At 37.0% G+C, this 23748-nt stretch overlaps 1 protein-coding gene across 5 annotated transcripts in view; it reads right to left on the reverse strand.

Moving 5' to 3' along the window:
- STXBP5L (syntaxin binding protein 5L) overlaps nucleotides 1–23748 on the reverse strand; it is a 195273-nt gene that overhangs the window by 40280 nt on the left and 131245 nt on the right. For 2 of the 5 annotated variants that reach the window (XM_049824541.1, XM_049824544.1), the window contains 5 exons: nucleotides 20292–20464; nucleotides 18487–18612; nucleotides 13492–13643; nucleotides 11754–11825; nucleotides 4777–4842 (listed from right to left, as the gene is read on the reverse strand). In XM_049824541.1, coding sequence (XP_049680498.1) covers nucleotides 4777–4842; nucleotides 11754–11825; nucleotides 13492–13643; nucleotides 18487–18612; nucleotides 20292–20464 — 589 coding nt within the window. The remainder of the gene's footprint in view (nucleotides 1–4776; nucleotides 4843–11753; nucleotides 11826–13491; nucleotides 13644–18486; nucleotides 18613–20291; nucleotides 20465–23748) is intronic. The other 3 variants (XM_049824543.1, XM_049824545.1, XM_049824542.1) reach the window with 2 other exon arrangements.

Raw genomic sequence — 23748 nt, forward strand, 5'->3', positions numbered from 1 at the left:
CAAGCATGAATTCACCCGATCAGAAATCCCCTCGCGTATTGGAAGAAGTGATAAGATGCACCTGGTATTCCCAGTGCAGGAGCTAACCTCTCTAACAATTAATGTGCCTTCCGACTAGTGGACATTCTATTTCATACAAATAAGTAGAAATAGTTATGCTGTCAGCGTTATCAATAATCGAGTTTCAAAATAAATTACATTCTGTTTTCCACACCCACAGAATGTTTTGAAACATTTACTTTCTTGCTTGCTTTCCATGAGAATATAATTTTCAAACTGAGTCAAATCTCTTCAGCCACTTTGCAGTTACCCACAAGTTAAAAAACAGCGACCATTGGAAACTTAATAATATTCCTCTTGAAACAAAACTATTTAAAAACATATCATGTAGTTAAGTAGGAGCTTGGCACGGCATGGGCCTAATCCCAGCAGATTTAAACAGTGGAATCAATAAAGACAGCAGCACTTGGAAGTCACAGTACATATGGAAACTCGTAATCTTGCCATTAGGGACCTGTTCCAAAGCTCATGGGAATCAACTGTGGAAGTCTTTACATAGCCTTCTCTAAGGTCTATAAGTCTTAAAAGCATTTTGGATGCAAGTCCCCAACATGAAGGTGGTTTCTTAAGAAAAAACACAAACGCACTTTCATTTTAGAACACACATTTGAGAAGTCACTCTCCTATACACGGACCGATGAAATTCTTCCCTTCTGGTCTTTGAAAGAAGTCTCAACTGTCCATTGCATCTTACACAACAAAGTTAAATGACCTCTCAAAGATGCATCTTTTTTGTGCTCACAGTGTATTCTCAACTGCATGCTTCCGTACAAAGCTGCATAGAAATGGCTGAAGCAGTACGGGACTATATATTATATAATTATGTATACTATATATATATTACATTCCTAAGAGCCCCTGAATAAATTTTCCTCATGAGGCGATAAAAATAAACTTTACTGGAATGGGTACTGTTCTGTAGTGCATTATATAATAATTAGCTCCAGCACTGGACGTAGCACCACTTACATTATGAATGCTTACAAGGCCTCAGAGTTTTTGATTTTGTTTTAGAGCTACTGAGCTCTCACATGCCATTATAGAGTGAATGTAGTACGAGGCCCTAACTTTTGATACCCAAATCACAAACAACAATCAAAATGCAGTTTGACTTTCTCCATTGAAAGAACACGGCATGCATGAGTAAGACTAAGATTTTCTGATGGTATTGAAGAATCCTGATCTCCGCTGCTCCTTTATATTGTCTGAGGGGTTTTTTTTCAAGCCAAATAGCATTATATGGCATGCCAGGCTGCATCACTGCTCTCATGAAACATGCTCTATATAGATAAGTGTTTTGGTTTTTTCTTTTTAAAGTTTTTTGTTCCACAATTTTTACCAATGTTATTCCATATATATTGCTATATCTGGAACACATTTTATTTACAGTGGAAACTGCCACCAGTCAGTTGTTCACAAATAAGCAGAATCTTTTCAATGACTTTATTAACTTTTTATCTTCCTGTACGGTATTGAAAATGCATCACTATAGTATTTAAATACTAATTTAATTAAAACAAGATACCAGTGGTTAAGGAAGATTATTCCTCTCCTCTGCCTACCATTCTTAAAATGCAAGGTTGGTATTTCTTCACTTGCTGCTACCCTGTGTGCCACTGTGACTTTCAGAAAAATTTTCATCAAATGGTTTCATTTCATGTTCTAGTCTGAAAGGCATTCAGAATGGGAACCTGATTTTTCAATTACACTGTCTGCAAAGCCATGCTGTAGTGAATAGTACAGGAGGAAGACCCGAAAAGATAGTCTTGTGAAACAAGTTTAAATACTGCTTAATGGAAGAAGATGGATTTGTACTGAATTAGAAACCAGCCCTACTTGTAAAATAAGGAGTATTCTTCAGCACTGAGTCTCTTGCTCAGTGCTCCAACACCCATATCAGTGACAGAACACAAACGCCTAATTCTGATTTGGGGCAGGGGAGAAGAGAAACAACAAAGCTGAATTACGGAGTTGACCTAGGCTGGCTCTGCAGCAGCTTAGTCAGAGGTTACAACACTGACAAGCAGTGGGATGTTACAGGCAAAATACTTTTTTCAGGGAAACTGAGAAGGTTCAGGCAGGCTAAGCAATGTTCAGGATCAGACCAAGAGATGAAGAGGCAGGAGATTTTTCAAGTTCTCAAAGAAGCCTTTATCAACACCGTTCTTGTGGGCCTGGTTGGAACTCAAATCTACGTGAAGTTACTAAGGGCTCTCTTAAACGTAAAACTGTTTGTGTCTACATTGGCAATTAGTGTGCTGGAGGGATTCTTCCTAGGCATTGTCTTGGGGTCTCAAAGTACGCACGTGAGCACATCAGTGTTGTCCCTCAAATCATTCCCCTTCTGATGGAAGTGAGGATGAAGTTGCTCACCAGCAGGCGTCGTGTGTAGTGTTTGTCATGTATACTGATGTCCTCCAGCAGTCTGCACTTCATGTATGCTCTGTGCGTAAGCAGGGCCAGTAACTGGCAGGAACTTCACTGCCAGGTGAACAACTGATTTTGATGTGGTCTGGCAACCATAATGAATTGCAACAAATCAAACTCGTATTTCTGTCTTTGCAACCTCATCAATTGGTGACGTAGTCACACCCAGTAGGACCTTCACTGGGCAGCAGCTTGAATCACTTGACTCAGCGGCCAAGTTTTTTTTCTGTTTCTACTAAATTTCTGAAAGGTAAAGTCTTGGTCTCTCTTCAGCAGAGGAATGTGGCCACTGATTTTACAAACACAGATATTACGGCACTCTACATAAAGTACACCACACTTCCATTACAGAGCTTGCGTGCCATGAGCTTTAACTAGATCAAAGGCAAGACTGGAAGTAGAAGGATTCTGCCTGATGAATCTCTAACTGTGCAGATCGCTAAGTTGTGTTCTACAAAAAAGAAATGTTAGCCAGTGCAAAGGCTGATGTAGCTGTGAGGCTGTGCTGATAAGCACGAGGTAGTTCCGCTCCCAAGATCTTGAAGATTGCAATTTTGAGGTCACTTACTCCAGATGATTAGACTGGATTTTGTCCAGTTTTAGAGCAGGTATGCCAAAACAAAATTATTTTAATTTTTCATTAGTTAAAAAAAATATATTAGTCACAGTAAAAGTAACTTCTGTTTTAAAAAGCAGTTAATTCTAATCATAGTTACTGCCTACAAAAGTGCACCTGATTTCACATTTTAAAGATTCAAATATAGCTTGGAAAACAACATGGAAGGGCTAAAATAGGAAACATTCATAAATATGTCATGTTTTCCTTGCTGAATGATCGCCAAAGCAGAAAAGCAGAATAAATTTTGGAGCAAACAATCTTAAATTTATCTAAAATAGGTATTTTTGATCAATAGCAGAATGAAAAAAAAATCAAAGTTAACTGCAGAAAAAGTAAGTTGCTATAGGAGTCACTCATCATCATAAAACTAAGCATATGCACATATGTTTACCAAGTCAGTGATCTCTTAGTTTTCAGTAAAAAGAAAAAGAGAGTTCGTAGCTCGTTTCTGCAGACAAGATTGAAAAGATGAATCCCAGTGAGCCACACAATAGTCTAATTATAATGAGTTATCAAATGTTTTATTTTAAAGCCCATATTATGCGTTTCTGAGGCCCAGCTCAAGAGTTTGAGCTCCTAGTGTTATACCAGTATTATTATAGTCTATTTCACTTTGATATTCCAATGACTACAGAATTTGGATTGCAAATGGTACAAGGAAATACATATTTCAAAACAGCTATTTTGTTGTAGTTCCTGACGTGTCAGGGAAACGCTCTTATTAGTTTCAGCTTTGTGTAGATTACCCATTAGTGGCCTCCATTCAAGATTAATGTGTCCTGTTATAATAAGGTAAAATATGTGAAATAATAACAGAGGATTTGAATAGCACATTTGTGGGAATTTATTACCATAACTGAGGAAAAAAAATTATCTATCAATACTTACCAAACTACAAGGAAAAGAAGTGTGATATGCATTCCACAAGCAAAATGAATGTATCACAGCTACACCTCCTTATTTTCCATCACATTTCAAAGTCAGCTACTAGAAAATAGCTCTGAGCAACAATCTTGAAGACAGTGAACTCACATTAAAGAGATCAATGCAGACTAGGCACTTGCAGAAAAAGTCTCTAGGAATGAGATGAACTCCACCTTCTGAAGGACTATGAGTAAAATGGGAAACATTTACAAATTTTTAAATGGCCAAGATTTCACTGCTGGGTCAAAGTGGTTGATAAGTGAGTATTTTTATTTGAGATTATGCTTCCATTGTAGATTATATAACTTAAGCACTGGTGGGTTCTAATGGTTAAAATGTACCATCTCCATATTGCTATTTTTCAAATAATTTCTCTACATGCACATATGCATATGCATAATAGATATAAAAAATTATAAGGACTCCCTACTGGAAAAAAAAAAGTCAGAAAGCCTTTTAAGGAAACAGAGAAACAAGCCTCTAAAAGGAGGATATAGGAATATACCTGCACAATGTTGTTAATTCAAATTTTTTCACACTTTTCAAGATGCACCACGTACATTTAATTTTTCTTTAAGTAAACAAACTCAGGATTTTATTGTGCTATGTAATAAGCACTTCTCCAGTAATTTCTTCTGTTTGGAACTGTAACTATGCACTTCACGTCTTAGGGATTAATGAAACACAGTGACGCATGACATGAATGGCTTATACAGACTGCAGGAAGAGAAGCCAGTCACCTTTACCTGAAGTGGGAGACTTGCAACGCTCTAGCTCCAGGGAAACTGGACTGTCACTGAGTTCAGTCAGGCCTGAAAAAATGGAGTTAAAAAGTTAAGTTACAATCTAACAGGGCATGCTTCAACTTTCTTGGTTGATGATATTCTGCACTTTAAAGTCAATTTGGAGAAAAGAATGGTGTGAAATGCAAGGGAAATAGCTATTTCAGATAACTGCAGTTATCAGGCTGTCACTGCAGAAATTTAGGTCTAGTTTAAGAATCACACCTCTTGTTAACTCAGATTAGTTTTCTGAGTGCCTCAGGGTAGACAAAGAGTGACTGTACCTAACGAGAGAAAACAAGTAAATATAGTTTAAAATTTTAATGTTTGTGATATGAATCAAACTCATTTATCCCTGTCAAACTGATGTGGAAACAACTCTATGCTTTCAACTGTTGCAGAATGCAGGGAGGCAACCTTAAAACTGGGGGAAAAGAGGGGGGAAAAAAGCAAAAAAGACAGTACTGGTGAAAGAAGAAAGTGAATACAAAAATATTACCACTACTATGCAGTATTAGAATTTTTATATGAATTCACACAAGATAGCTCATTTTAAAGGACACAGAGGCAACGATAATGCTGTCTGAACATAACACTGAATTTTTTGACAAGATACTTTATATATTGTTTATATATATTTGTGAGGAACTCATTTGTAGCAATCTACCATGGAAGACGGCATCAAGTAAAGTAACCTTAGTTCACACTGCTTAAGCTTGGGCTTATTTCTGTGATCAAACTAAGATCCATCTTTGGCACAGGTTGCACATACAAGGTTGAACACGCCTTTTGGCACGCTAAGAAGACAAAGTCTGAGCTCACGCTGGCCTTTACCGTGGGCTAACTGCTGAGTGTGTGAACTGGGCATGGCCATACCTATTCCAATGTAGCCTTCGTATGGACCCCGTGGCGTCCTACGGCCTACATCGAGTGGTTCACACTTGTTACATGGAGCTCTGACACTTCGTGCCATAGGCTACTTGGGACTGGCAGACAGCCCAGCACCAGACATCCATCTGCTAGCAACGCAGACTCGCGGCACTCGGTCAGAGAGCCTAGTGAACGTTAGCCCACATTCAGATGTGCGTTACTGTCGTAGCGATACTGTGTTTACACACGCTCTGCGTATGTTCTATCTTGGAAGTCAAGCATCCTATCGCAACCTTTCAATATGCTTTAATCTGGCACCGAGCCTCCTGCAATGTGACATGTTTTAATTTTTATGGCTTCTGGACCCTTAGACTCTTGTTTTAAAAAGAAATCTGCTACCATTTGGTCATCAGTGCTGTCCTCTTTGTATTAAAATCAGTGGCATCTTAATCTAGGTTCCGGTATTTTTATTATAATGTAATTTTGAACTGCTCTGAGAAATGGGGAGAATCCAGAGCGCCAACAAGCAGAATAAAAAGCTCCTACCACTAATGAAGCTGCATGAGTGCTAGAACAACTTTGAACGTGCTTTGGAAAACCAGCAGTGTTGATTTGGCCTGTTAAGACAGCAGTAACGACATAACTGCTCCTGACTTTTAAACAACAAAAGATCACAGTCTAGATGCTGATGTTGAAAACCAAAGATTTTTTTATTTTGAGAAACGTTACTTGAATCTGTCTTTGTTTAAACTTAGAATCTGTGAGAGAATTTTATATTCCAATCAATTGTGAATCCAGTTACTTTTGACATTACGACAGATTTCAGGAACCGCAACCATTTAGGCAGCCTCTCCATGTACAGCTTTCTTACAGCTAATCTGACTTCTGCCTGACTCTGGGGTGGCTATATATACATAGAGATTTGGGACATAATTGATTTTTGCTGCAGAACTGTCTGCAAGCTACAGTGGGAGCAAGTTTGGCACATTTGCATAGCATCAGAGGCCTTGGATAAATAAAATGAAATATTAAACTGTTTCTTTTGCAAATGCAGTATTGCAGATATTAAAATTTTAACAGCACGGTTATTGATGTGACTAATGAAATTTTTCTAAATCTTGCATAGTTACTGTTGGTGATAGTTACAATGTCAAATGTCAGGTCAGATTTTTCTTCTAAATAGAGTTTCTTTTTTTGCGAGTTCACAGAAACAGTATCACAGCTCAATATAAATTATGGTGCCACTGACTTAAGTAGGAAATGCACCAAATCGCACCACTGTTCTGAAAACCCAAGAGCAACCACCGTGAGAATACCACAAGCTTTTTATGTTTGGCAACAGTTTTACAACCTACAACAGTAAAGACACATGTCACGTTACGGTATTTAAAAAACGGTGAACATGTGAACTTCTCTACAAATTTAGACTTGCTGTCAAGCCACTATCACCTCTAACAACCACCACCAACAGATACTTTTAAAAAAGAAGTGCAGTAAGTCCCCACGTTAAGCATAAGTGGTACTACGTGCCCTGCACAAGGGGATTGTCTTCATCTCAGATGCTCAGATTTGCTTAAGCACTGCCACTTGCAGATTTTCTCCTGCCATACACCTTTCTTGGTTAGAAACACTACAGTGAGTTCTTCTCATTAGCGATCCATGTATCCAAAGTCTCTTTTAATCACACTAAATTCTAAATCCCGAAGATGTTATATGGCAATGAATTGCACAATCATCATTCACTGAAGGGAATAAACACACATTTATCAGTTTTTATGTGTTACCTTTGATTCCATTAAATGTTGGTTTTGTTTCCCTTTGAGATAAGAAAGAGAGGTCTCAAGCTTTTCTTTGTACTACTGCTTATTTCCTACTGTCATTCCCTTTTTAATGAAACCAAGCTAAATATTTTCAATAATTTATCATGTCTAAGTTATTTCCATGCAACACAGCTTCCCTTGAATGTTTCAGAGACTACAACAGCTACTGAAGTTAGATTACAAAAATATTTTCACTTTCCATTTTGAAGCTCTGTAGGCCCAATCTGTGTTCTGAGATATTTTAGCTATTTTTAGCCCAAAACCCACAAGCCAGCAAATTTTGAGTCCAGGTAGAGCAAGAAGAACATAGCAGCAAAACTAAAGGCAAATAACTGAGATTCGCAATGTAAACAACCACCTGTGAGAAGATATCCCATTGACATTATAAAGAAATTAGCTTTGATTCAAACAAATTCTAATTGTGTGAAAAAGTGCAAGATATAAATATGTCACACAAGGCATTAAAGCATTTTTAAAGACACATCCCATAGATACTTTTCAAAGTTTACTGTGATTCCCATTTCCTCTTTAGTGAAGCATCAAAAAAAATGTATTGCCAAGTAAGGAGTAACAACTTCTATAAGCTCATAATTTAATTTATAATTAATTTTTTAATTTTAAATTTCTATCTCTGTGATTAAATGATTCAGACCAATCATTTACTTAAAAGCACCCAGAGCCATCACATCTTGCTTATTTATAAATGCATTATAAATAAATTATCATAAATATTCACAAGCCAGTAAGTAAGCCCAGTGTTATCTTAATCCATCATTTTCACCCTAAATTACCATACTATGTTTTATGTTTAAATATGATGCAATCTTTGGAAATGACAGTTAGTTCAGAATATAGCTGTTGACTTAAAACTCAACCTATATTATCTTCTACTGTGTTGTCAGGTGTGATTTAAAGTGTCAATTACTGATATGTAATGACTCATAACACACAGTTTTCTGTGTCCTCCTGTCAGACCAAGGTTACTTTTGCCAACATCCTCTCAGGGGGCTGGCCTGAAGGAGGAACAAGGAGTTCTCACTTAAAAGTCTTCATTCTGAAAATTATTTTCCAATGGTTCAACATCCTTTGAACTTGCCGATTTTTTGGATGCTTCATAAAGACGACTTATTTTCTTGTTTTACCAACAGATGGTATGGATTTCTAGTAGGAGATGCAAGTTGGTTTTGCAAGGTGGTATTTTTATATTCTGCTGCAAACACTGTCTGTCTAATATGCAGTAAATGTACTTGTTTTAATACCTGGATATATGTTATCTACCAATAGGTAACATACAACAACGTACAACTTCATTTCAGTTGAAGAAAAACATAAGAAAACCAACCAAACACCACCACAGTTCTGCACTACTGCAGAGAGAGTTTGTTTGGCTTGGCACATATTCTTGCTACGAAGGAAGGTGGCTGCCAGCAGATGTTATAGCAAATGGAACAGGTCATCAACGCCAGACAGCTACCCCCAGCTCTGCACTTACCCTCACCTTAGCCTCTTAGTTTCCTCAAATTACTTCCGCGATAGGACAATTACGTCTCAGTCTCTCCCACTATGTACGCCCAGAACCGATGACATTTCTCCTTCTAATTTCTTCCCTTCTTGCTTCTCCCTTCCCGCTCTCACCTCCCAAACCAGAGAATGTGCTGTCTTAACGCTCCAAGTCCGCTCCAGACGCTTCTGAGTCTAGCTTACACACGTATACGTAACTCTTGCCAAACTCTCTATAGATGTAATTCAAAACAATTCAAAACAATTATTCCACCACTGTGCTTTGCATATCAGATGTCTGTGACATTTTGGTTATGTCTTTCCTTTGGAAAGACCTCTCTTCTCCAACATATTGCTGCTCTTCCCTGTTTGATGGGTGGTTTTTTCCTTTCCCTCTTCAGTTGCAACGCACCCCAGACTGAAACTTCCAACACTTCCTTTATTCCTCTGTCCCAGTATTTGGAGAGGTTCTCTCCTACAAACAGGGCAATAAATATCTTTTTTTACCCTAATGATTCATAAATACACATCTCTCAACTTGGATTCCATCCATCCAAGTTAAGAGTAGTAATCCTGTCTTTCTAAAATTTACTCACAAGTGTCCAGACGTGAACTTAATGTTGCCAAGACAAACAAACTCTATTTTTTTTGTGCTGAAGTCTTCTCTTTGCTACTTCAACACAGCTAAGAGCACCACTGCCTTCCCTGATACTCCAATCCATAATACTGGTTTCACCCTTGGAACTTCACACTTTAACTCTCAGGTTCAGGCTGGATACTAAACTAGACCTTTTCTTCCTGCAAATCACCTCCAAAATTACCGACAAAAGTCTACTCATCTTGCTCCTTGATAATCTCTTCTTTGGCTTCAATGCCTGCAAGTCTTAATCTCTCAAACTGATCGTAATGAAATTATCTTCCTGGTTCATTACTTAATTGAATCAACTCCTGATATGTCTTCCCATTAACTTCCACTTTCATTTATATAACTCTCAAAACTTTAGACCTAATGCTTACGTTATCACATAGCTGCTCCTGCTTTTGCCTTAATATCAGCTTCAACTACACGATTTCAAAAAATAATTTATTTTTCTTTTCCCATCATCATCCCTTGCGAGAAGAGATAAACTTGTAAGCAAAATCTTAAATCCATTCTCAATACCCCTCTTAAAACTCCTATCTCAGATAAGACATATAGCAAAGCATAAATTGAGAATGACTTAGCAAGATATTTTACAGTCTATGACACATTCTCGCCCTGTTCTTTATCTTATTGCCTGGTGCATCTTTCTGATCACACAGTACATACTCCTGTATAAGTATCAAACGGCAAAAGCAACAACCAAATAATTTCTGAGGAAAGAAATGAAGCAGTTAATGATCTCACACGTGAGTCAGACTCGTACTCTTCAGTTGCAATGTATACAGAAAGATTTTGTGTACTTTTCCAATTTTGAGGTTGAGGATGGAAACAATATAACACATGTTCAGCTATGAAAAACTCTATGGTCTGTGTTTGTGATTTTGGATGAAAATGTTGGGTCATTTTTGGTCTTAAACTTTAGTAATTTTTTTTAGCAGGGGGAAACCCCCAGAACCTTTGACTGCTGTCTGTCCCTCAGGTTCTCTGTTACAGACTTGAAATTAGGAAGACCAGACAAAAACTTCAAGACATTATACACTAAACCTTTTTATGGACTGCTGGATTTGTAACTGGACTAGTCTTAACTAAACAGGCCACCTTTTATGAAGTATTACGAAATAAAATCATAGAAATCAGTTGTTGAGTCATCAGTCTAGAAAAACAGAATAGAATTTCTTCTGCGACTGTACAAATCTATTTCAATAGCTACACAATTCTATTTATGTGAGATGATAAAACAACTGCCACCTCTTTATCTTGCCTATACTGAGTATTTAATGTAAAACTGCCTATCCAGTTGTTCTGTGAAGACTACTTTAAAGAGAGATGAATAAGAGGCATCCTGGAGACCTAATTACATATAAGCACTGCAGTTAATTAAGATACATACAGCTCAACTGTTGAACAGTCATTTTTGCAAAATTAATTATTGCTTTGTTCATCGCATTCTGCAGTGATGAATACTAATATTTAAATTACGTTATCACTATAATTCAAAATTTAAAGATATTAAAAACATTAATTTTCATGGCTCTCTTTGATGTATGTCTTTTTATACCCACTTTACATTCCCCATTAAAGATCAGAGGCATGGGAAGGTTCCCCAAAGTCAAATATTCAAGTACCAAACAGAGATTAAAATTTTAAATTTCACAGCACCCAATCCAATCAGTACTCTTTTAATCCACATTGCTCTTCTGAAAATAGGGAAGAATTAATTAATAACTACAACCAGGCAGTGCCATTGCAAAACAAGAAATGCTTCATATAAGTAGATGTACACTGAAATGAATATAAAACCAAAGAACGATACTGTCATCAAGAACATAACGTTGTTGAAAAAAATAATTTCTGAGGCCCAATCTGCCTCACGGAAGTCACTGAGGTTTTCTCATTGACTCTTTTGGAAGAGGAAAACAGATCTGAAATATCTGTATAATAAAGATAATTGTCAAAATTAAGCATGGTTGACATCACAAAATGTAGTAAGTTTGCATGCATGCTGAATGTGTTTAAAAAAAACACATTACAAAGCACAAACACATGGGTTTAAGTCAGGCATAGTCCAATCACGATAAAGCTATTTGCCTAACCTTTATAGAACTTACTCTGATAGGAAGTACGGATCCGTTTCGTTAAATCTGGATAAAAGTTAGACAGGCCACGCATGCAAAAGTTGTCTTTGGAACATGCCAGTACACCAGCATCAGCAGCAGGCAGAGGAAAGAGAGAAAAAACAGTCTAAAGTGAAAGGAAGTGATATCATAACCAGCATCTAGAACAGCCAAGGTGAAGAAATTTCAGCAGATGCTTACCTTCCAGTTGGGAGATATAACAAGAAAAATAATCAGAAAAGTAAAGGATGTGGGATGGATGGTGAGAAAGCAGCTGAGGCTTTTTTTAGATGCATAGTTTCTATGAGCAATCTAGGAGTGTGTATTCCTTCTTAGCGGTCACTTATCCCCAGGGGGCTTCATTCTAGCAGCGCTGCAGAGCTGGAACGTTGCATTACAGGACTGGCCGAGACTGTCACCGACACGGAGAACTCCTATGTGGTACAGTGCTGATAACAGCTATTTCTACAGCAGCCACCCTCCACCTCTTGGACAGAGCTCTGCAGCATATCGCTTGCGGCTAGCTGCTCAAATTACTTCGGGAGCTGCTGGGAGGCTGGCTGAACCAGACAGAGAAGCTGAAGGTAGCTTAAAGCTGCTTCTCCCTTCTCTCCTCAGCTGTGCCAAATTTACATCTTTAACACTTGGCACAGCTGAGAACTAAGCTTGCCATGATTAAATGCCTAGAAAGGGAGAGAGATGGCCTTTCAGGAACAGAAGGAGGCCTGAAGACTTACATTTTAGTCTCTAAACTTTACTTTCTGTTTGGAGTACAAGCATATTCCCAATTTAAAAAAGTTTCCATTGACTCTAGAGAAATAGGATTTGATGATTTAGTGCAGGGTCTGCTGATGAAAATGCTGATGTCATAAACCCACTATAATCTGCTGTCTCGATAATTTTATGGTTAGATTTAAAATTCAACATTTTCGAACAGATTTTTAAATCTAATTCTAAAACTTCACACCTATGTAAAACATTTAATAATTGTGTGTGACTCCAGTATGTTACTATGGAATATATAGAGTAAATAGACTTGAAACATAGAAGATCTTCTGACTTTTTTCTCACACAAGTAAATTTTTTAGATAACCAAAAATGTATGGTAAAATTTAGCTGGTTGATGGACTACTATTACTAACACACAATGCATAATAATAGCCATGACTTACAAACGTGATCCTCTTGGCATGAAATTTTCCAATGGGGTACAGCTGGATTTACTAAGTTTGTAAGAGCTTCAATTCACTAACATAGTGGCTAATTTGAGCTACTTATCCTACCTGCATAACGTGTCTCTCGGGTGTCACGCTTCTCCAGACACCACTGCCTATTCAAATACCAATGAAGAGCACTTGGCACAAGTTGCAATTAAGTTAAATTGAAGTCTCGCCTATCGGTATGAACTTACTGAAACCAGAAAGAAAATAGCATACAGACTACACTTCAAGTGATGGCCAGAGAAACAATTTACTGCTCTGCTCATTATGATTTTTTACAGACTCAGCTAAGGAAATTACTTGCTGACCTCCATCCCAAAAGAATAAACTTCATAAAACGTTTTGTTTCTGAGAAAGTGTCAGTACCTAAAGCATGTCAGGTTTCTTTTGTCAAGTTATAGAAACTCCACTGGCCGGCAAATAGTCATGCATTTCAAAAGCACTATAAAAAGCCACAGGCAAAAAAACCAAAGAACAGATCAGGCTCATAACCACAAGAATTGATTTCCTACCTGCAGCAAACTGCTTGCTTTTGCGAGGTGAACGGGGTTGACGCTGGTATGGATCACTTGATCCGTATAGGTCAAGGGTTCCCATGCTCAGCAGTACGGTCTTCTGCATAAAATCCACAACGGCCAAACCATTGCAATTTCCAAATGCCACTCTGAGAAAAGAAATGTTCCTTAAAGGTATTAGTAATATGTAATTAAGTGGTGCAAATGGTAATTATTATGAATTTTGCACAAACATTTTCTTCAGAAACTATTTGAAGCTTACATTTTTTAATTCTTACAGATTTGTAATTCTTACAGATTTGTAATCCTGAATTTATAAAATTGTGTCCTGAAACACAGTAACTGACTGCCCAGAAAGACGACTTCCCACTTTAATTAAATTTTTGTGCCAAACACATTGGAATAGTGTCTAAATGTTGCTTTACTGAACAATATAATTCTAGTAATAATGATGTAAATTAAGCCTACAAATCTGGACATAGATCTTAAAAAGCGATTATACATATATAAAAATATGAATATAAATTAAAATATAAATACAAATTCAGGTTATTTTAACGTAAATATAAATGATAAATTAAATACATTAAGCTGTATTGTGGAGATACCCAAATCTGAAAGATATTTCTAAAATTTCTTTCCAGCTCTGTCAGCTTGGCTACAGTACAGATTCCTCCTAAAACAGCCTCTACCCCTCTGAAATGCTTCTACAAATGGCATTTTGGTGGTGGTCTTGATTCACAGGCAAGATCTCTCAATTTGCGTGAGTGCCTAAGATCTGGACTGCAGTCTCGTTATAAGGAAAGAAAGAGGGAACAATTTATTTCTTCTGCTGCCTAGAAAGTCCCTTTGCAAGCATTCTGCCCCGATTCTTCTCTAGTGCTTCTACCGATTTCCTTCTGACACCAGTTGCAGAAAGAGGGAAGAAGTTCTATTAGACCAGCCGCGCTTTCTCCTCCGCTCCCATAAAAATGTTTTCTGGTCTTGCTTCTTCCCCAGGTTGGAAGGGGAGGAAGAAGACAATACATCTATCTAAGGAAAAGGGGGAAAAAAGAGGAAAAGGAAAAAAAAGGGGAAAAGGAAGAAAACAAAAAGACGCTACACATGTCTATACATAAGACCTGGGAGAAAGTCTGAAGTTAACCATACCATATGGAAACCCATATATCTCAGCAGATACTATCTTCTCTTCATATTCTCTCTAAAGCATTAAACGTATTTAAGATTTAATATTAAAATAGACAAGCAAAATTGACTCATTTCTTTCTGATTTAAATAACCGCAAATAAATTCACAGAGCATATGACTACTGAAAGAATCTATGTGCCAAACTCTTGACAGAGCATTGTTGGAGACTTGATTTAAGCAGGAATATTATATACTGACAATTATTATACGAAAGTCTCTACTTTTCTATCAGACTGCAATTTTAACTTCCAGATAGAAAAGATTGCAGGTACAGCCACAAGGAAACTCAAAGTCCCAAACCGTGCTCAGTCAGATTAGGAATAATTTGTGATCAAGTTCTGTTATTTTATGTAAAAAGTAATTAAGGTGGTCAGTTCAAAGCCCTGCAAAATATTTAAGCACTCAGTTCACACTAAAAGTGAGCTGTGCACTCACCTCCACCTGACTCTTCTTCATACAGGTCCAAAATATCTTAAAGGAGATATATTAATTTGTGTGTGGAAAAACAATAAGGAACGAGAGAACTAACAAGATGGAGGAAGGGAAAGCAGAGCAGATAGAACATTTTCTTCTGTAGTATCTTTTCTTCCTCTGCTTCCATTACAAAAAAGAGGGGTTTCATATAGCAAATAGAGAAGGTAAAGGGTGAAAATGAGGCGAGTTTTTATCTTTTGTCAAACTGGCAAATTAAGGCACCATCTACAACAGTGGCTGAAATTCTACCGATTGTTACTACACCGTGTTTTCTACCCTTGACCTAACACTGACTTTAGTACAGCATCTATGGAAATACTACAAACATACTCTTTTTTCCCCTCACTGACTCTTCACTGATCTATACCATAAGCATCTACTACTATACACCAGCTTAAAGTGTGTACCAATACACTTTTATTTGGCAATATGTTGTGCTTATGTGGAAAGATCATAAGGTGCACAGAGGAATAAACTCAGTGTTTGACAATGTAGAGGAATATCAGTTTCAGAAACTACTGAAGCCTGTTTTGCTTAATAGAAGAACAAAGTAATTTTTAGAGAGTTTGCCTGGGACAAAAAGGAACTCCGTCCATCAAATTTGCCAGAAGACCATTCTGCACAAGGTTTTATATGTCTTCATGTTTCCTGACACAAACTGACTCATAAAGAATAGTAAAAAATTATTTTCCTATTTGTTTTTGGCATTCTTGTATTTTGCTTTAAAGCATATGTTAATAGGCATTGTCAGAGAAAGGATATTGAAGTAAAAAAGGTTACTAGTGTAAAGTGTGACAGCAATTCCTGTGTTTTTAAGTCCCTGTGCTCTCTAGGTGGAGAAGAAAAATAAAGGAATAAAAATGATGAGTGTCAATCTCATCTGTTAATACTTCAGGTAACAAAAATTATAGCCACCTGCACTTTGAAAATGATTAACCTGAGATTTATTAATATTGAAAAATATAAGTCACAAGAGGAGCTAGCAATCATTCAGTCTGTGGTCAGCAAATTAACAAAATGGATCATCACTTCCTCGTTTGCATTTTTCTAAACTTCTCTAAGTTCACACAAAGCATGGATATAGTATTTCTTATACCTAAAAAAATCACTTTACCAAGAGAAATCTGAAACTGCTCATTAATATTATAACATTTCTGAGGAATCATAATAACAGCTAGACAGACATTACTATTAACAAGGCTTAAGATAAATTGCTAACATCCAAGACTTTATGAAATCAAATACAAAATAAGCATAATTAATTTCTCAATTTTGAGTGATGAATAGAATTAGTTGCTAGGAGATGTTCTATTCTGTGGGTATCTTTCACAGAAATGTCATAAAATGTTCATCAGACATTTCTTGACAATTAATATGTAGATTGGCTGAAAATTTTTATCACATCAGCTTGTAATAAATTTTCAGAGACTTCTTTCAGTCCAACAGAACATACTTTAAAACTAATTTATTATTTGTATTTAACCTTGTGGATCTTCAGTTGTAACTGAAACAATTTGTAAATTTTTCTTTTCTACTTTCATAACATATAGAAGTTTTTGATGATTCATTTCAACAGAAATAAAACAGGTGTTAGTACTTCTAATTTGTAGCTTGGTACTGTTAAAAGTAAACAAAATACATTAAATAAAATTTCACGATGTCTGAAGTCTTTTACCTTTGCTGGGGATAAAGGGTTTTTTATATCTTGCTTTAGTCCTGTTTCATGGCTGCAGTAACATCAGGCACACCAAGTTCCTATTATTTTTAATATACAGTTACAGAAATCAAAGTAATTAGAAGAATACTGGAAGTAGACACTCCAGAACACACTATGCTATGCCTTCCTCCTAGTTAAACTTATAGGAAAAAATATTTAGGCAAAAGATGACCCAAATAACCCTACAACTACCATGGAAAAAACGACATATCGTCAAGCTTCATGCTGAGGTGGCATAGAAAACTAAAGCATTAAACAAAAATTCTGATGCAAGATAGGACTGTACCTTGTCATAGGCCCAAGGAAAAAGTTGAGAGAGAAAAGAGAGAGGAAGAGAAAAAAAACTCTGCAGAAGAAAAGACGCTGCAGAAGAAATTTAAAGAAACAGGCCTTTCTTGGGTAGCTTTTGTAGGGAAGTTAAATTTAGATTATTGGGTTATTTTATTGATACATGCATTTATTTCTGAAACACACGTGTACTTAGTATATGAAGTTTTAAAGGAGGCTGTCCTGTAAGCTACTACTGCTCCTAGCAAAGGAAACAATTTAAAGCCTTTCATTGAATCAGGGATGTTTAGGAAACCCCTGTGAGTACTAAGAGAACTGCAAGCTGTCAGAGTAGCTTACAAGTGAGAGAATGGTGTGATTATTTCCTGAAGTCAGATGCTGCCTTGAGGCCCGAGACCTGGAAGGGAGCAAATTAGGCAAAACCCAACAATGAGCACAAGTGACAAATCCATGTAGGTATGGTAAAACAAAAGAAACTTCTGAAGTTCACCAATAGGAAACTGGAAATTCAGGCCAAAGACTTGACAAAACAGCCCCCAAACAACAATATTTTTTGCAGATGTAAAGGCTCTGCATAGAATTTCCAAAGTCTCTTCAGAGAGTCAAGTGACTTACTGAAGATCAGTAGGAGTCAGACACCTAACACCCATTACAGCCTATAGTTTTTATTGGAGTAACACCTTCTAGAGGGAAAACCATTTTAACGTATCTGGGCGACTCTCAGTAAGAGAAAACATTAAAAATTAGCAAATAAATTGAACCTGAGGAAAAAAATACACACAGATAGGCTCACATGCATTTCCATACAGAAGTTAACATTTGAGTGTTCCTTATTCAATTTTCAATTTCAGGTTACTGGTTCTCTTGCAAACAAAGATTAGCACAGACATAAAAATGCTGTCCTCGGAAGACAATTTCCAACTAAGATATGATATCATGATAAATGACATTTAACACTTAATCACATCACCATTTTCTATAAAATGTATTTCACCTTGGTGATCCTTTAAAAATAACTTTAAAAATTATAGATTTGAGAGGTAATTAGATTTTATTTGAAAGGATGGACAGAATAACGTGAAAAGATTCAGTCTTTTAAATAGGAATACTAAGAAATACGGGCAAGAATAGCAGTTTAACATCTCATATTACAATCTTTATGTGAGTTCAAGTAATTTTTCCCCAAGAATCTGGGTTATAGCACCTCTTGATTATTTTTACTCTGACTTTAATTGTCTGCGGGAAACTTCAAAGTATAGTTGGAAAATACATGATTTAGTGCAATAGACAAGAAATCAATGCAACCTTAATTTTGAGTTACTTACAGTCCATAAGCAGAGTTTACAGCAAGACTGGTAATCTGTTGTGGAGGCTCACCATCCACCCACACCAACTGAATAACAAGATCTGCTTGGTATCCAGGAGGCATTCGCAGGGGCCGAGTCTTAACACTAAGAAGAAGAGGTACAAAATAACAAACAAACAAACAAACAGACTGGGCCATGAATAACAACTGCTTCTCTTGAGAAAATACTAGTGAAGCACAATCCCTTAATAAGTCCAGACCAGTACCAGCACTTGCAGCATACTGTGCATACACCCCTACATTGAGAGTAGGCATTCCAATCAGAATAGGGATATTTTGCAGGAATTCCAGGTTTTGACTTTCATTTCTGTTGGAGAAACAAGTCTGAAAACTTCAACATTCCTTAGATGAGAAACTCTGGAGAAGCTGGGGGGGGGGGGGGGGCACGATAAAAATAATTGTTGCTTAATCATTTTGCTTTGATTTTTCTTTTTCAGAATATTTTCTTATGCTATATAATGCATAAGAAATGGGACAGGAATCAGTTGGCCAGCTTAATGTGAGATTATATGGAGTTAAGCAAGCTTCTAAAAACTAACCAGCACAACCTTTACTGGTTCATTACAGCTTTTCTGCCTCCAAGATCAGCAATTCCTCTCCTCACCAGACCAAATCAAGTAAGAATCCCTTAAGGGAAAATCTTAGCCACTGAAATAAATCGATCCCATTCTTGCTGATTTCAATGTCATAAATAGATTTCACATTGGGATTTTTTTTAATAACTTCTCTCTACCTCTTCTATTGATTTTTATGGTTTACATTAATGATTAAACTGAGGTCTGAGGTTCAACTGCCTGACTGAATGAGGTGGGGATAAATGAACAGGATGCTAAAAAATACTGTTAATTTTACAAGAACAATGTCACGATATTGCTTTTAAATGCTAATGCTATTTTCAGGAGCTCAACAGCCCAAAGTATCTGCAAAGCCAGGCAACGTTCATTTAAATTGCCTTTGAAATAATTGAGGCATTTAAAATATTTAATAATAATTAGACTGAAATAATAATTAATTTACTAAAATGAGAGCAACTGTTATCAGCAGTGCACTATAATTGCTGGAAAATTACAGTTTGTGTAGTTTTGTACAGAATTCTGTTTTGAAACCATTCAAACCCATAATTTATCTGCCTTATTAGTAAGAACATATTAATCTACTCCTAACAGTGGCAATGTGTACTCTAGCAGACAACAAATTGCTTCTTTCCAAAGATTAAACATATATACACTTCCACACAGTGCAACTGTTTCATAATTGTGTATTTTAAAGATTGTTTCATGAGTATGAACATAGTTTCCATCCCTTACACACCACAAGATGCATACACTTCTTTCACAAAGAAACGTTTTACTGTTACACTAGTTAATCAAGGAAGGAAAGCTTTGCACATGTCTGCTTTAAGGAAGTCTCTTTGTGAACTCTAAAAAAAAAGTTCCTCAGAAACTCCTCGATTTATTCTGTAGTGCTTGTACTCCATTCAAAATTGTGGGTATGAGATGAAGACATAATCCTAGATCATATTGGAAAGCTACAGTCAGGCCTTTACTGTAATAGCTTATCTTCCCATAATTACTTCTAGCCTTTTTAATCCCTTGTAAATTATTTTGCCTTAATTCTTTTGTTTGTCCCATATTCCGGTTTCTTCTCATTTTGTGTTGCATACACACGATTAACCTCTTTTTCTTCATAGTTGACGGATTGTTAATACAACAGATAGGAATGCTTTTTCGAAAGATAAATCTTTGAACAACAGCATAGGCTTACCTAAGACATGGGATACTATCCTTCATCGTTCCTTCACATGCTACAGTGTTGGTACTGCCCGAAAGGCTCTTTAAAGAAGGAAGCTGGGAGGAGGCATCTGGAAATGGAGGAATTATTTCCGGTTCAGGAGTAATGATATCTTCTACTTCATACTGAAGTCGTACCTCTAATGACTTGAATAAATAAAAAGCTAAGTTATAATTTAATGAAGCAAGCTGCTGAAATATCAGTAAGCCTTTAAAAAAAAACTAAACCTCCACATTTATCATTGTAATTTGCAGGCAAAGAATACTGTCATTTGTTATTTACACAGTCTAACCGCAACATTAGATAGGAACTAGTCATCTGTTCTACACTGATGGAGAAATACATGGGCATATTTTTCCAGTGCTGACTTTGATTCAAGCCTTTTATTGTAAATGAAAGGCAAGAATACAACTTTCCAGACGTTATTCTGAAAAGAGAAGTTAATCATTCACCCCCAAATAAATAATATTTTGACATAAGAAGTCACCATTGAGGATAAATGTCATGAAAATTTTCTGCCTATTTCCTGTTACCTTTTTCCTAAGCAAATTCATTAAAAGAATGATCATCAGCTCTGCCTCCTTATTACTAGTACAACAGAGTCTCTACAAGACAGGTTTTAGCCAGTATGCAGAAGCCTGACAGTGTGGGTATTACTGATGAACAAACTCCATTTATCCATAGGTGGGGGTCAGGAAATCAGAGATAACAGCACAGAATTCCATATTCCTTAGGCTGAACATGAATTTGGCAGATTCTGAAAAGCAAACTTCAAACCAGTTCGCCTTTGCCTTCCTTCTAGGCTCTCTAGATAGGGAAAAGGAGACCAACCATGCCCAACCACCCTTTGATTCTTTCCACTAATTCAGGAAACCTTAACTGAAGGACTCCAAAACATACAGGAAACTGGACAAGGAGCTCAGTAAGTCATCATCTCAAAGAATCACAGTAAATATTGGGCAATTCTTTCTACCTCACGAATTGTCCAAGGAGATCCCCATTTTGAAAAGAATAAAAACCGAGGCACAGCCCTCAGAGATAAGATCTGGGGATTACTAGCTGAACAGTAATTTCAGTGCTGGTACCTTGAAGTCATCAGAAGCAATTGCAGATGTAAGACACTGCAAACTCCATCTTAGTGATCTTTCACCGAGATATTATCTGTACCAGAACAGAGATTAAGAAAATACCTAGGTTTTATGAGAATTAGGAAATAATGATCAGTACCGAAGGCTCTCCCATTTGTCAACCATTGTGCTAAAACACGTAAGATTTCAGAAAGAAGTGATTCTGCTCAACCAGAAGAGAAAGGGTCCTTTCTCAAAATTTCACTTTTGTTTTCTCCTTGCAAAATGCATGGATATTTTTTTGCCTGAATCGGCTAAAAAAAACTATGGACAACATTTGCCTTCAAAGGCTAATGAGTGAAATATTGAGTTCAGGAAAATCTAATCTCCTGGAAGTAATTGCTGCTCACCCAAACAATTTATAATGCTGTTTAATCTTCAGGCAGGACTGAAGTAACTGTTGAAGAGTATGTTCTTCTGCTTGCCATGTTAGAAGTGCATCATTCTTCTTTGGACATTTTTCTTTGTGTCTTCCTTTTTCTACTAAAATTCATTTTGTTAAGTTCTAGCTATTGTCCATTTGTAGAGAGAAGGAAAAACTTAGGCTGCTAACATGACTGAATTTTTTTAATGTTTTGGTCCCTGCTTTAACAGGACCTTGGAAGGGGTACAGACCTATTGTACCAATTTATTTTGACACACCGTAAAGATCTTTTTGGCAGATCCCGTCACTAGGCTCGTTGATTCTGCTTTCTATGTTCAAACCACAGTAAACTTTTTTCCTATAGGTCTTCTCGAGACCTTTGAAGAGGAGCTTCACTGAGGAAAAACTGATCACTGAGAAAGTGATCATGTTTAATAGATACCTAGATATCCTTTTGAGACAGGATGGAGTAGCTTCAGATGAGAGAACAGCAGCAAATGCTTTTTACATAACTCTATGGCAGTGACTCCAAGGTTGGATACGAAGCAGAATTTGTCTCATGCATACTACTTGCCTCCAGAATCTGATATGGAATGATGCAAATAATACTTCCATCAAGGAAATCTCAGGCACAGCCTATGCCTCTAAGGCATATTCAGCAGCGGACTTCCCTGCTACACAGAGAAACCTTTGAGCAGCCTCCATGCTTCCCATTTACCACAGCAATAACACTGCAAGACTGACGTCAGGCAGTCAAACCAACAAGGGGTCCTTAAAATGCTGGGATTTGTAGATTGAACTCAAGGTGAGTTCAGACTGGTTGCTAGAGAAGGGAGGATGCCAAGTGCTCGAGCTTGGGCTCAGCCCAGGCAGCAAAGAAATCCTGAGACTGACCAGCTCAGTCTCAGTATAGACAAAGCCAGACAGCCAAAAATCAGGTACATTTTCTAGCAAAGACTCCCCATACTTTCTATTAAGAAAACCCCCACCATTTAAGAGTGAAGTCTTGAATGCCTGCATCAAAAATGCAGAAACCAAGAGATGAGGCCCATATCAGGGATGCACAAAATCCAGGGGAACTCGGTGACTGTACCGTCAAGATTAGATAATATTAAAGCAACTCTTCAGAGAACAATTTCTCATACAAATGCTTCTTAATTACAGATGAAACATGAGAAACTGTTAAATTGCACATATTATAACACTTTAGAAAATACTAGTTCTGATGCAATTCAGCCACAGAAGACAGGAAAAAAAAGAAATGAAGTGATAGGTAATAAAAGATAAGGCACATTTGCTGTGGAACAATGTAAGAATACAGAAATGTAGTAATTTTAGCAGCATTATACATGAGCTGGTCAGTAATGTGAAATTACTGTTCATTAGTTTTAAAACTTTCCTGAAAGGATACGTTCAGCTAGCTTAATAATTGCCTCTGGGGGAAAAAACCCGAGAGAAAAACAATAGAACAGCTATAGGTAATCAATTTCCTTACCAGCTGACATATGGCTACAGGCCAAAAACGACACATGTTTTTTACCAGGCTATAACTATAGACTTTCTGAAGTACATTAAAACAGTGTGAAAAGGAAAAGAACTGTAATCGAGGAAGATGGAAAATGTAAGGGAAATTTTGGGTCAGTCCCTGGGGTTTCTTGAGAGCTGACAGACACAAAGAAATACTTTCTGGAAAGAATGTCCAGAGTTGCAAACTATTCTCCAGCACCAGAGAATGGCAAGCCTGAAGGAGAGGCAGCCACGTTTAGCTTCGCTTTGTCTTAAGAGTAGTCTCCCATTACATTTCTTAGACTTAAGAATGTTTTACATTATAAATGCTGTTCATCCACATTGTTAGCAGTAGTTGTGGCTCCTGTGCAAAAATGCAAGGTTTAAACCAAAGTCAGACTTGCTGTACAACAATGATAAGTAGGTGACTGCA

The sequence above is a fragment of the Accipiter gentilis genome, chromosome 21 (assembly GCF_929443795.1).
Source record: "Accipiter gentilis chromosome 21, bAccGen1.1, whole genome shotgun sequence".
Classification (NCBI taxonomy): domain Eukaryota; kingdom Metazoa; phylum Chordata; class Aves; order Accipitriformes; family Accipitridae; genus Astur; species Astur gentilis.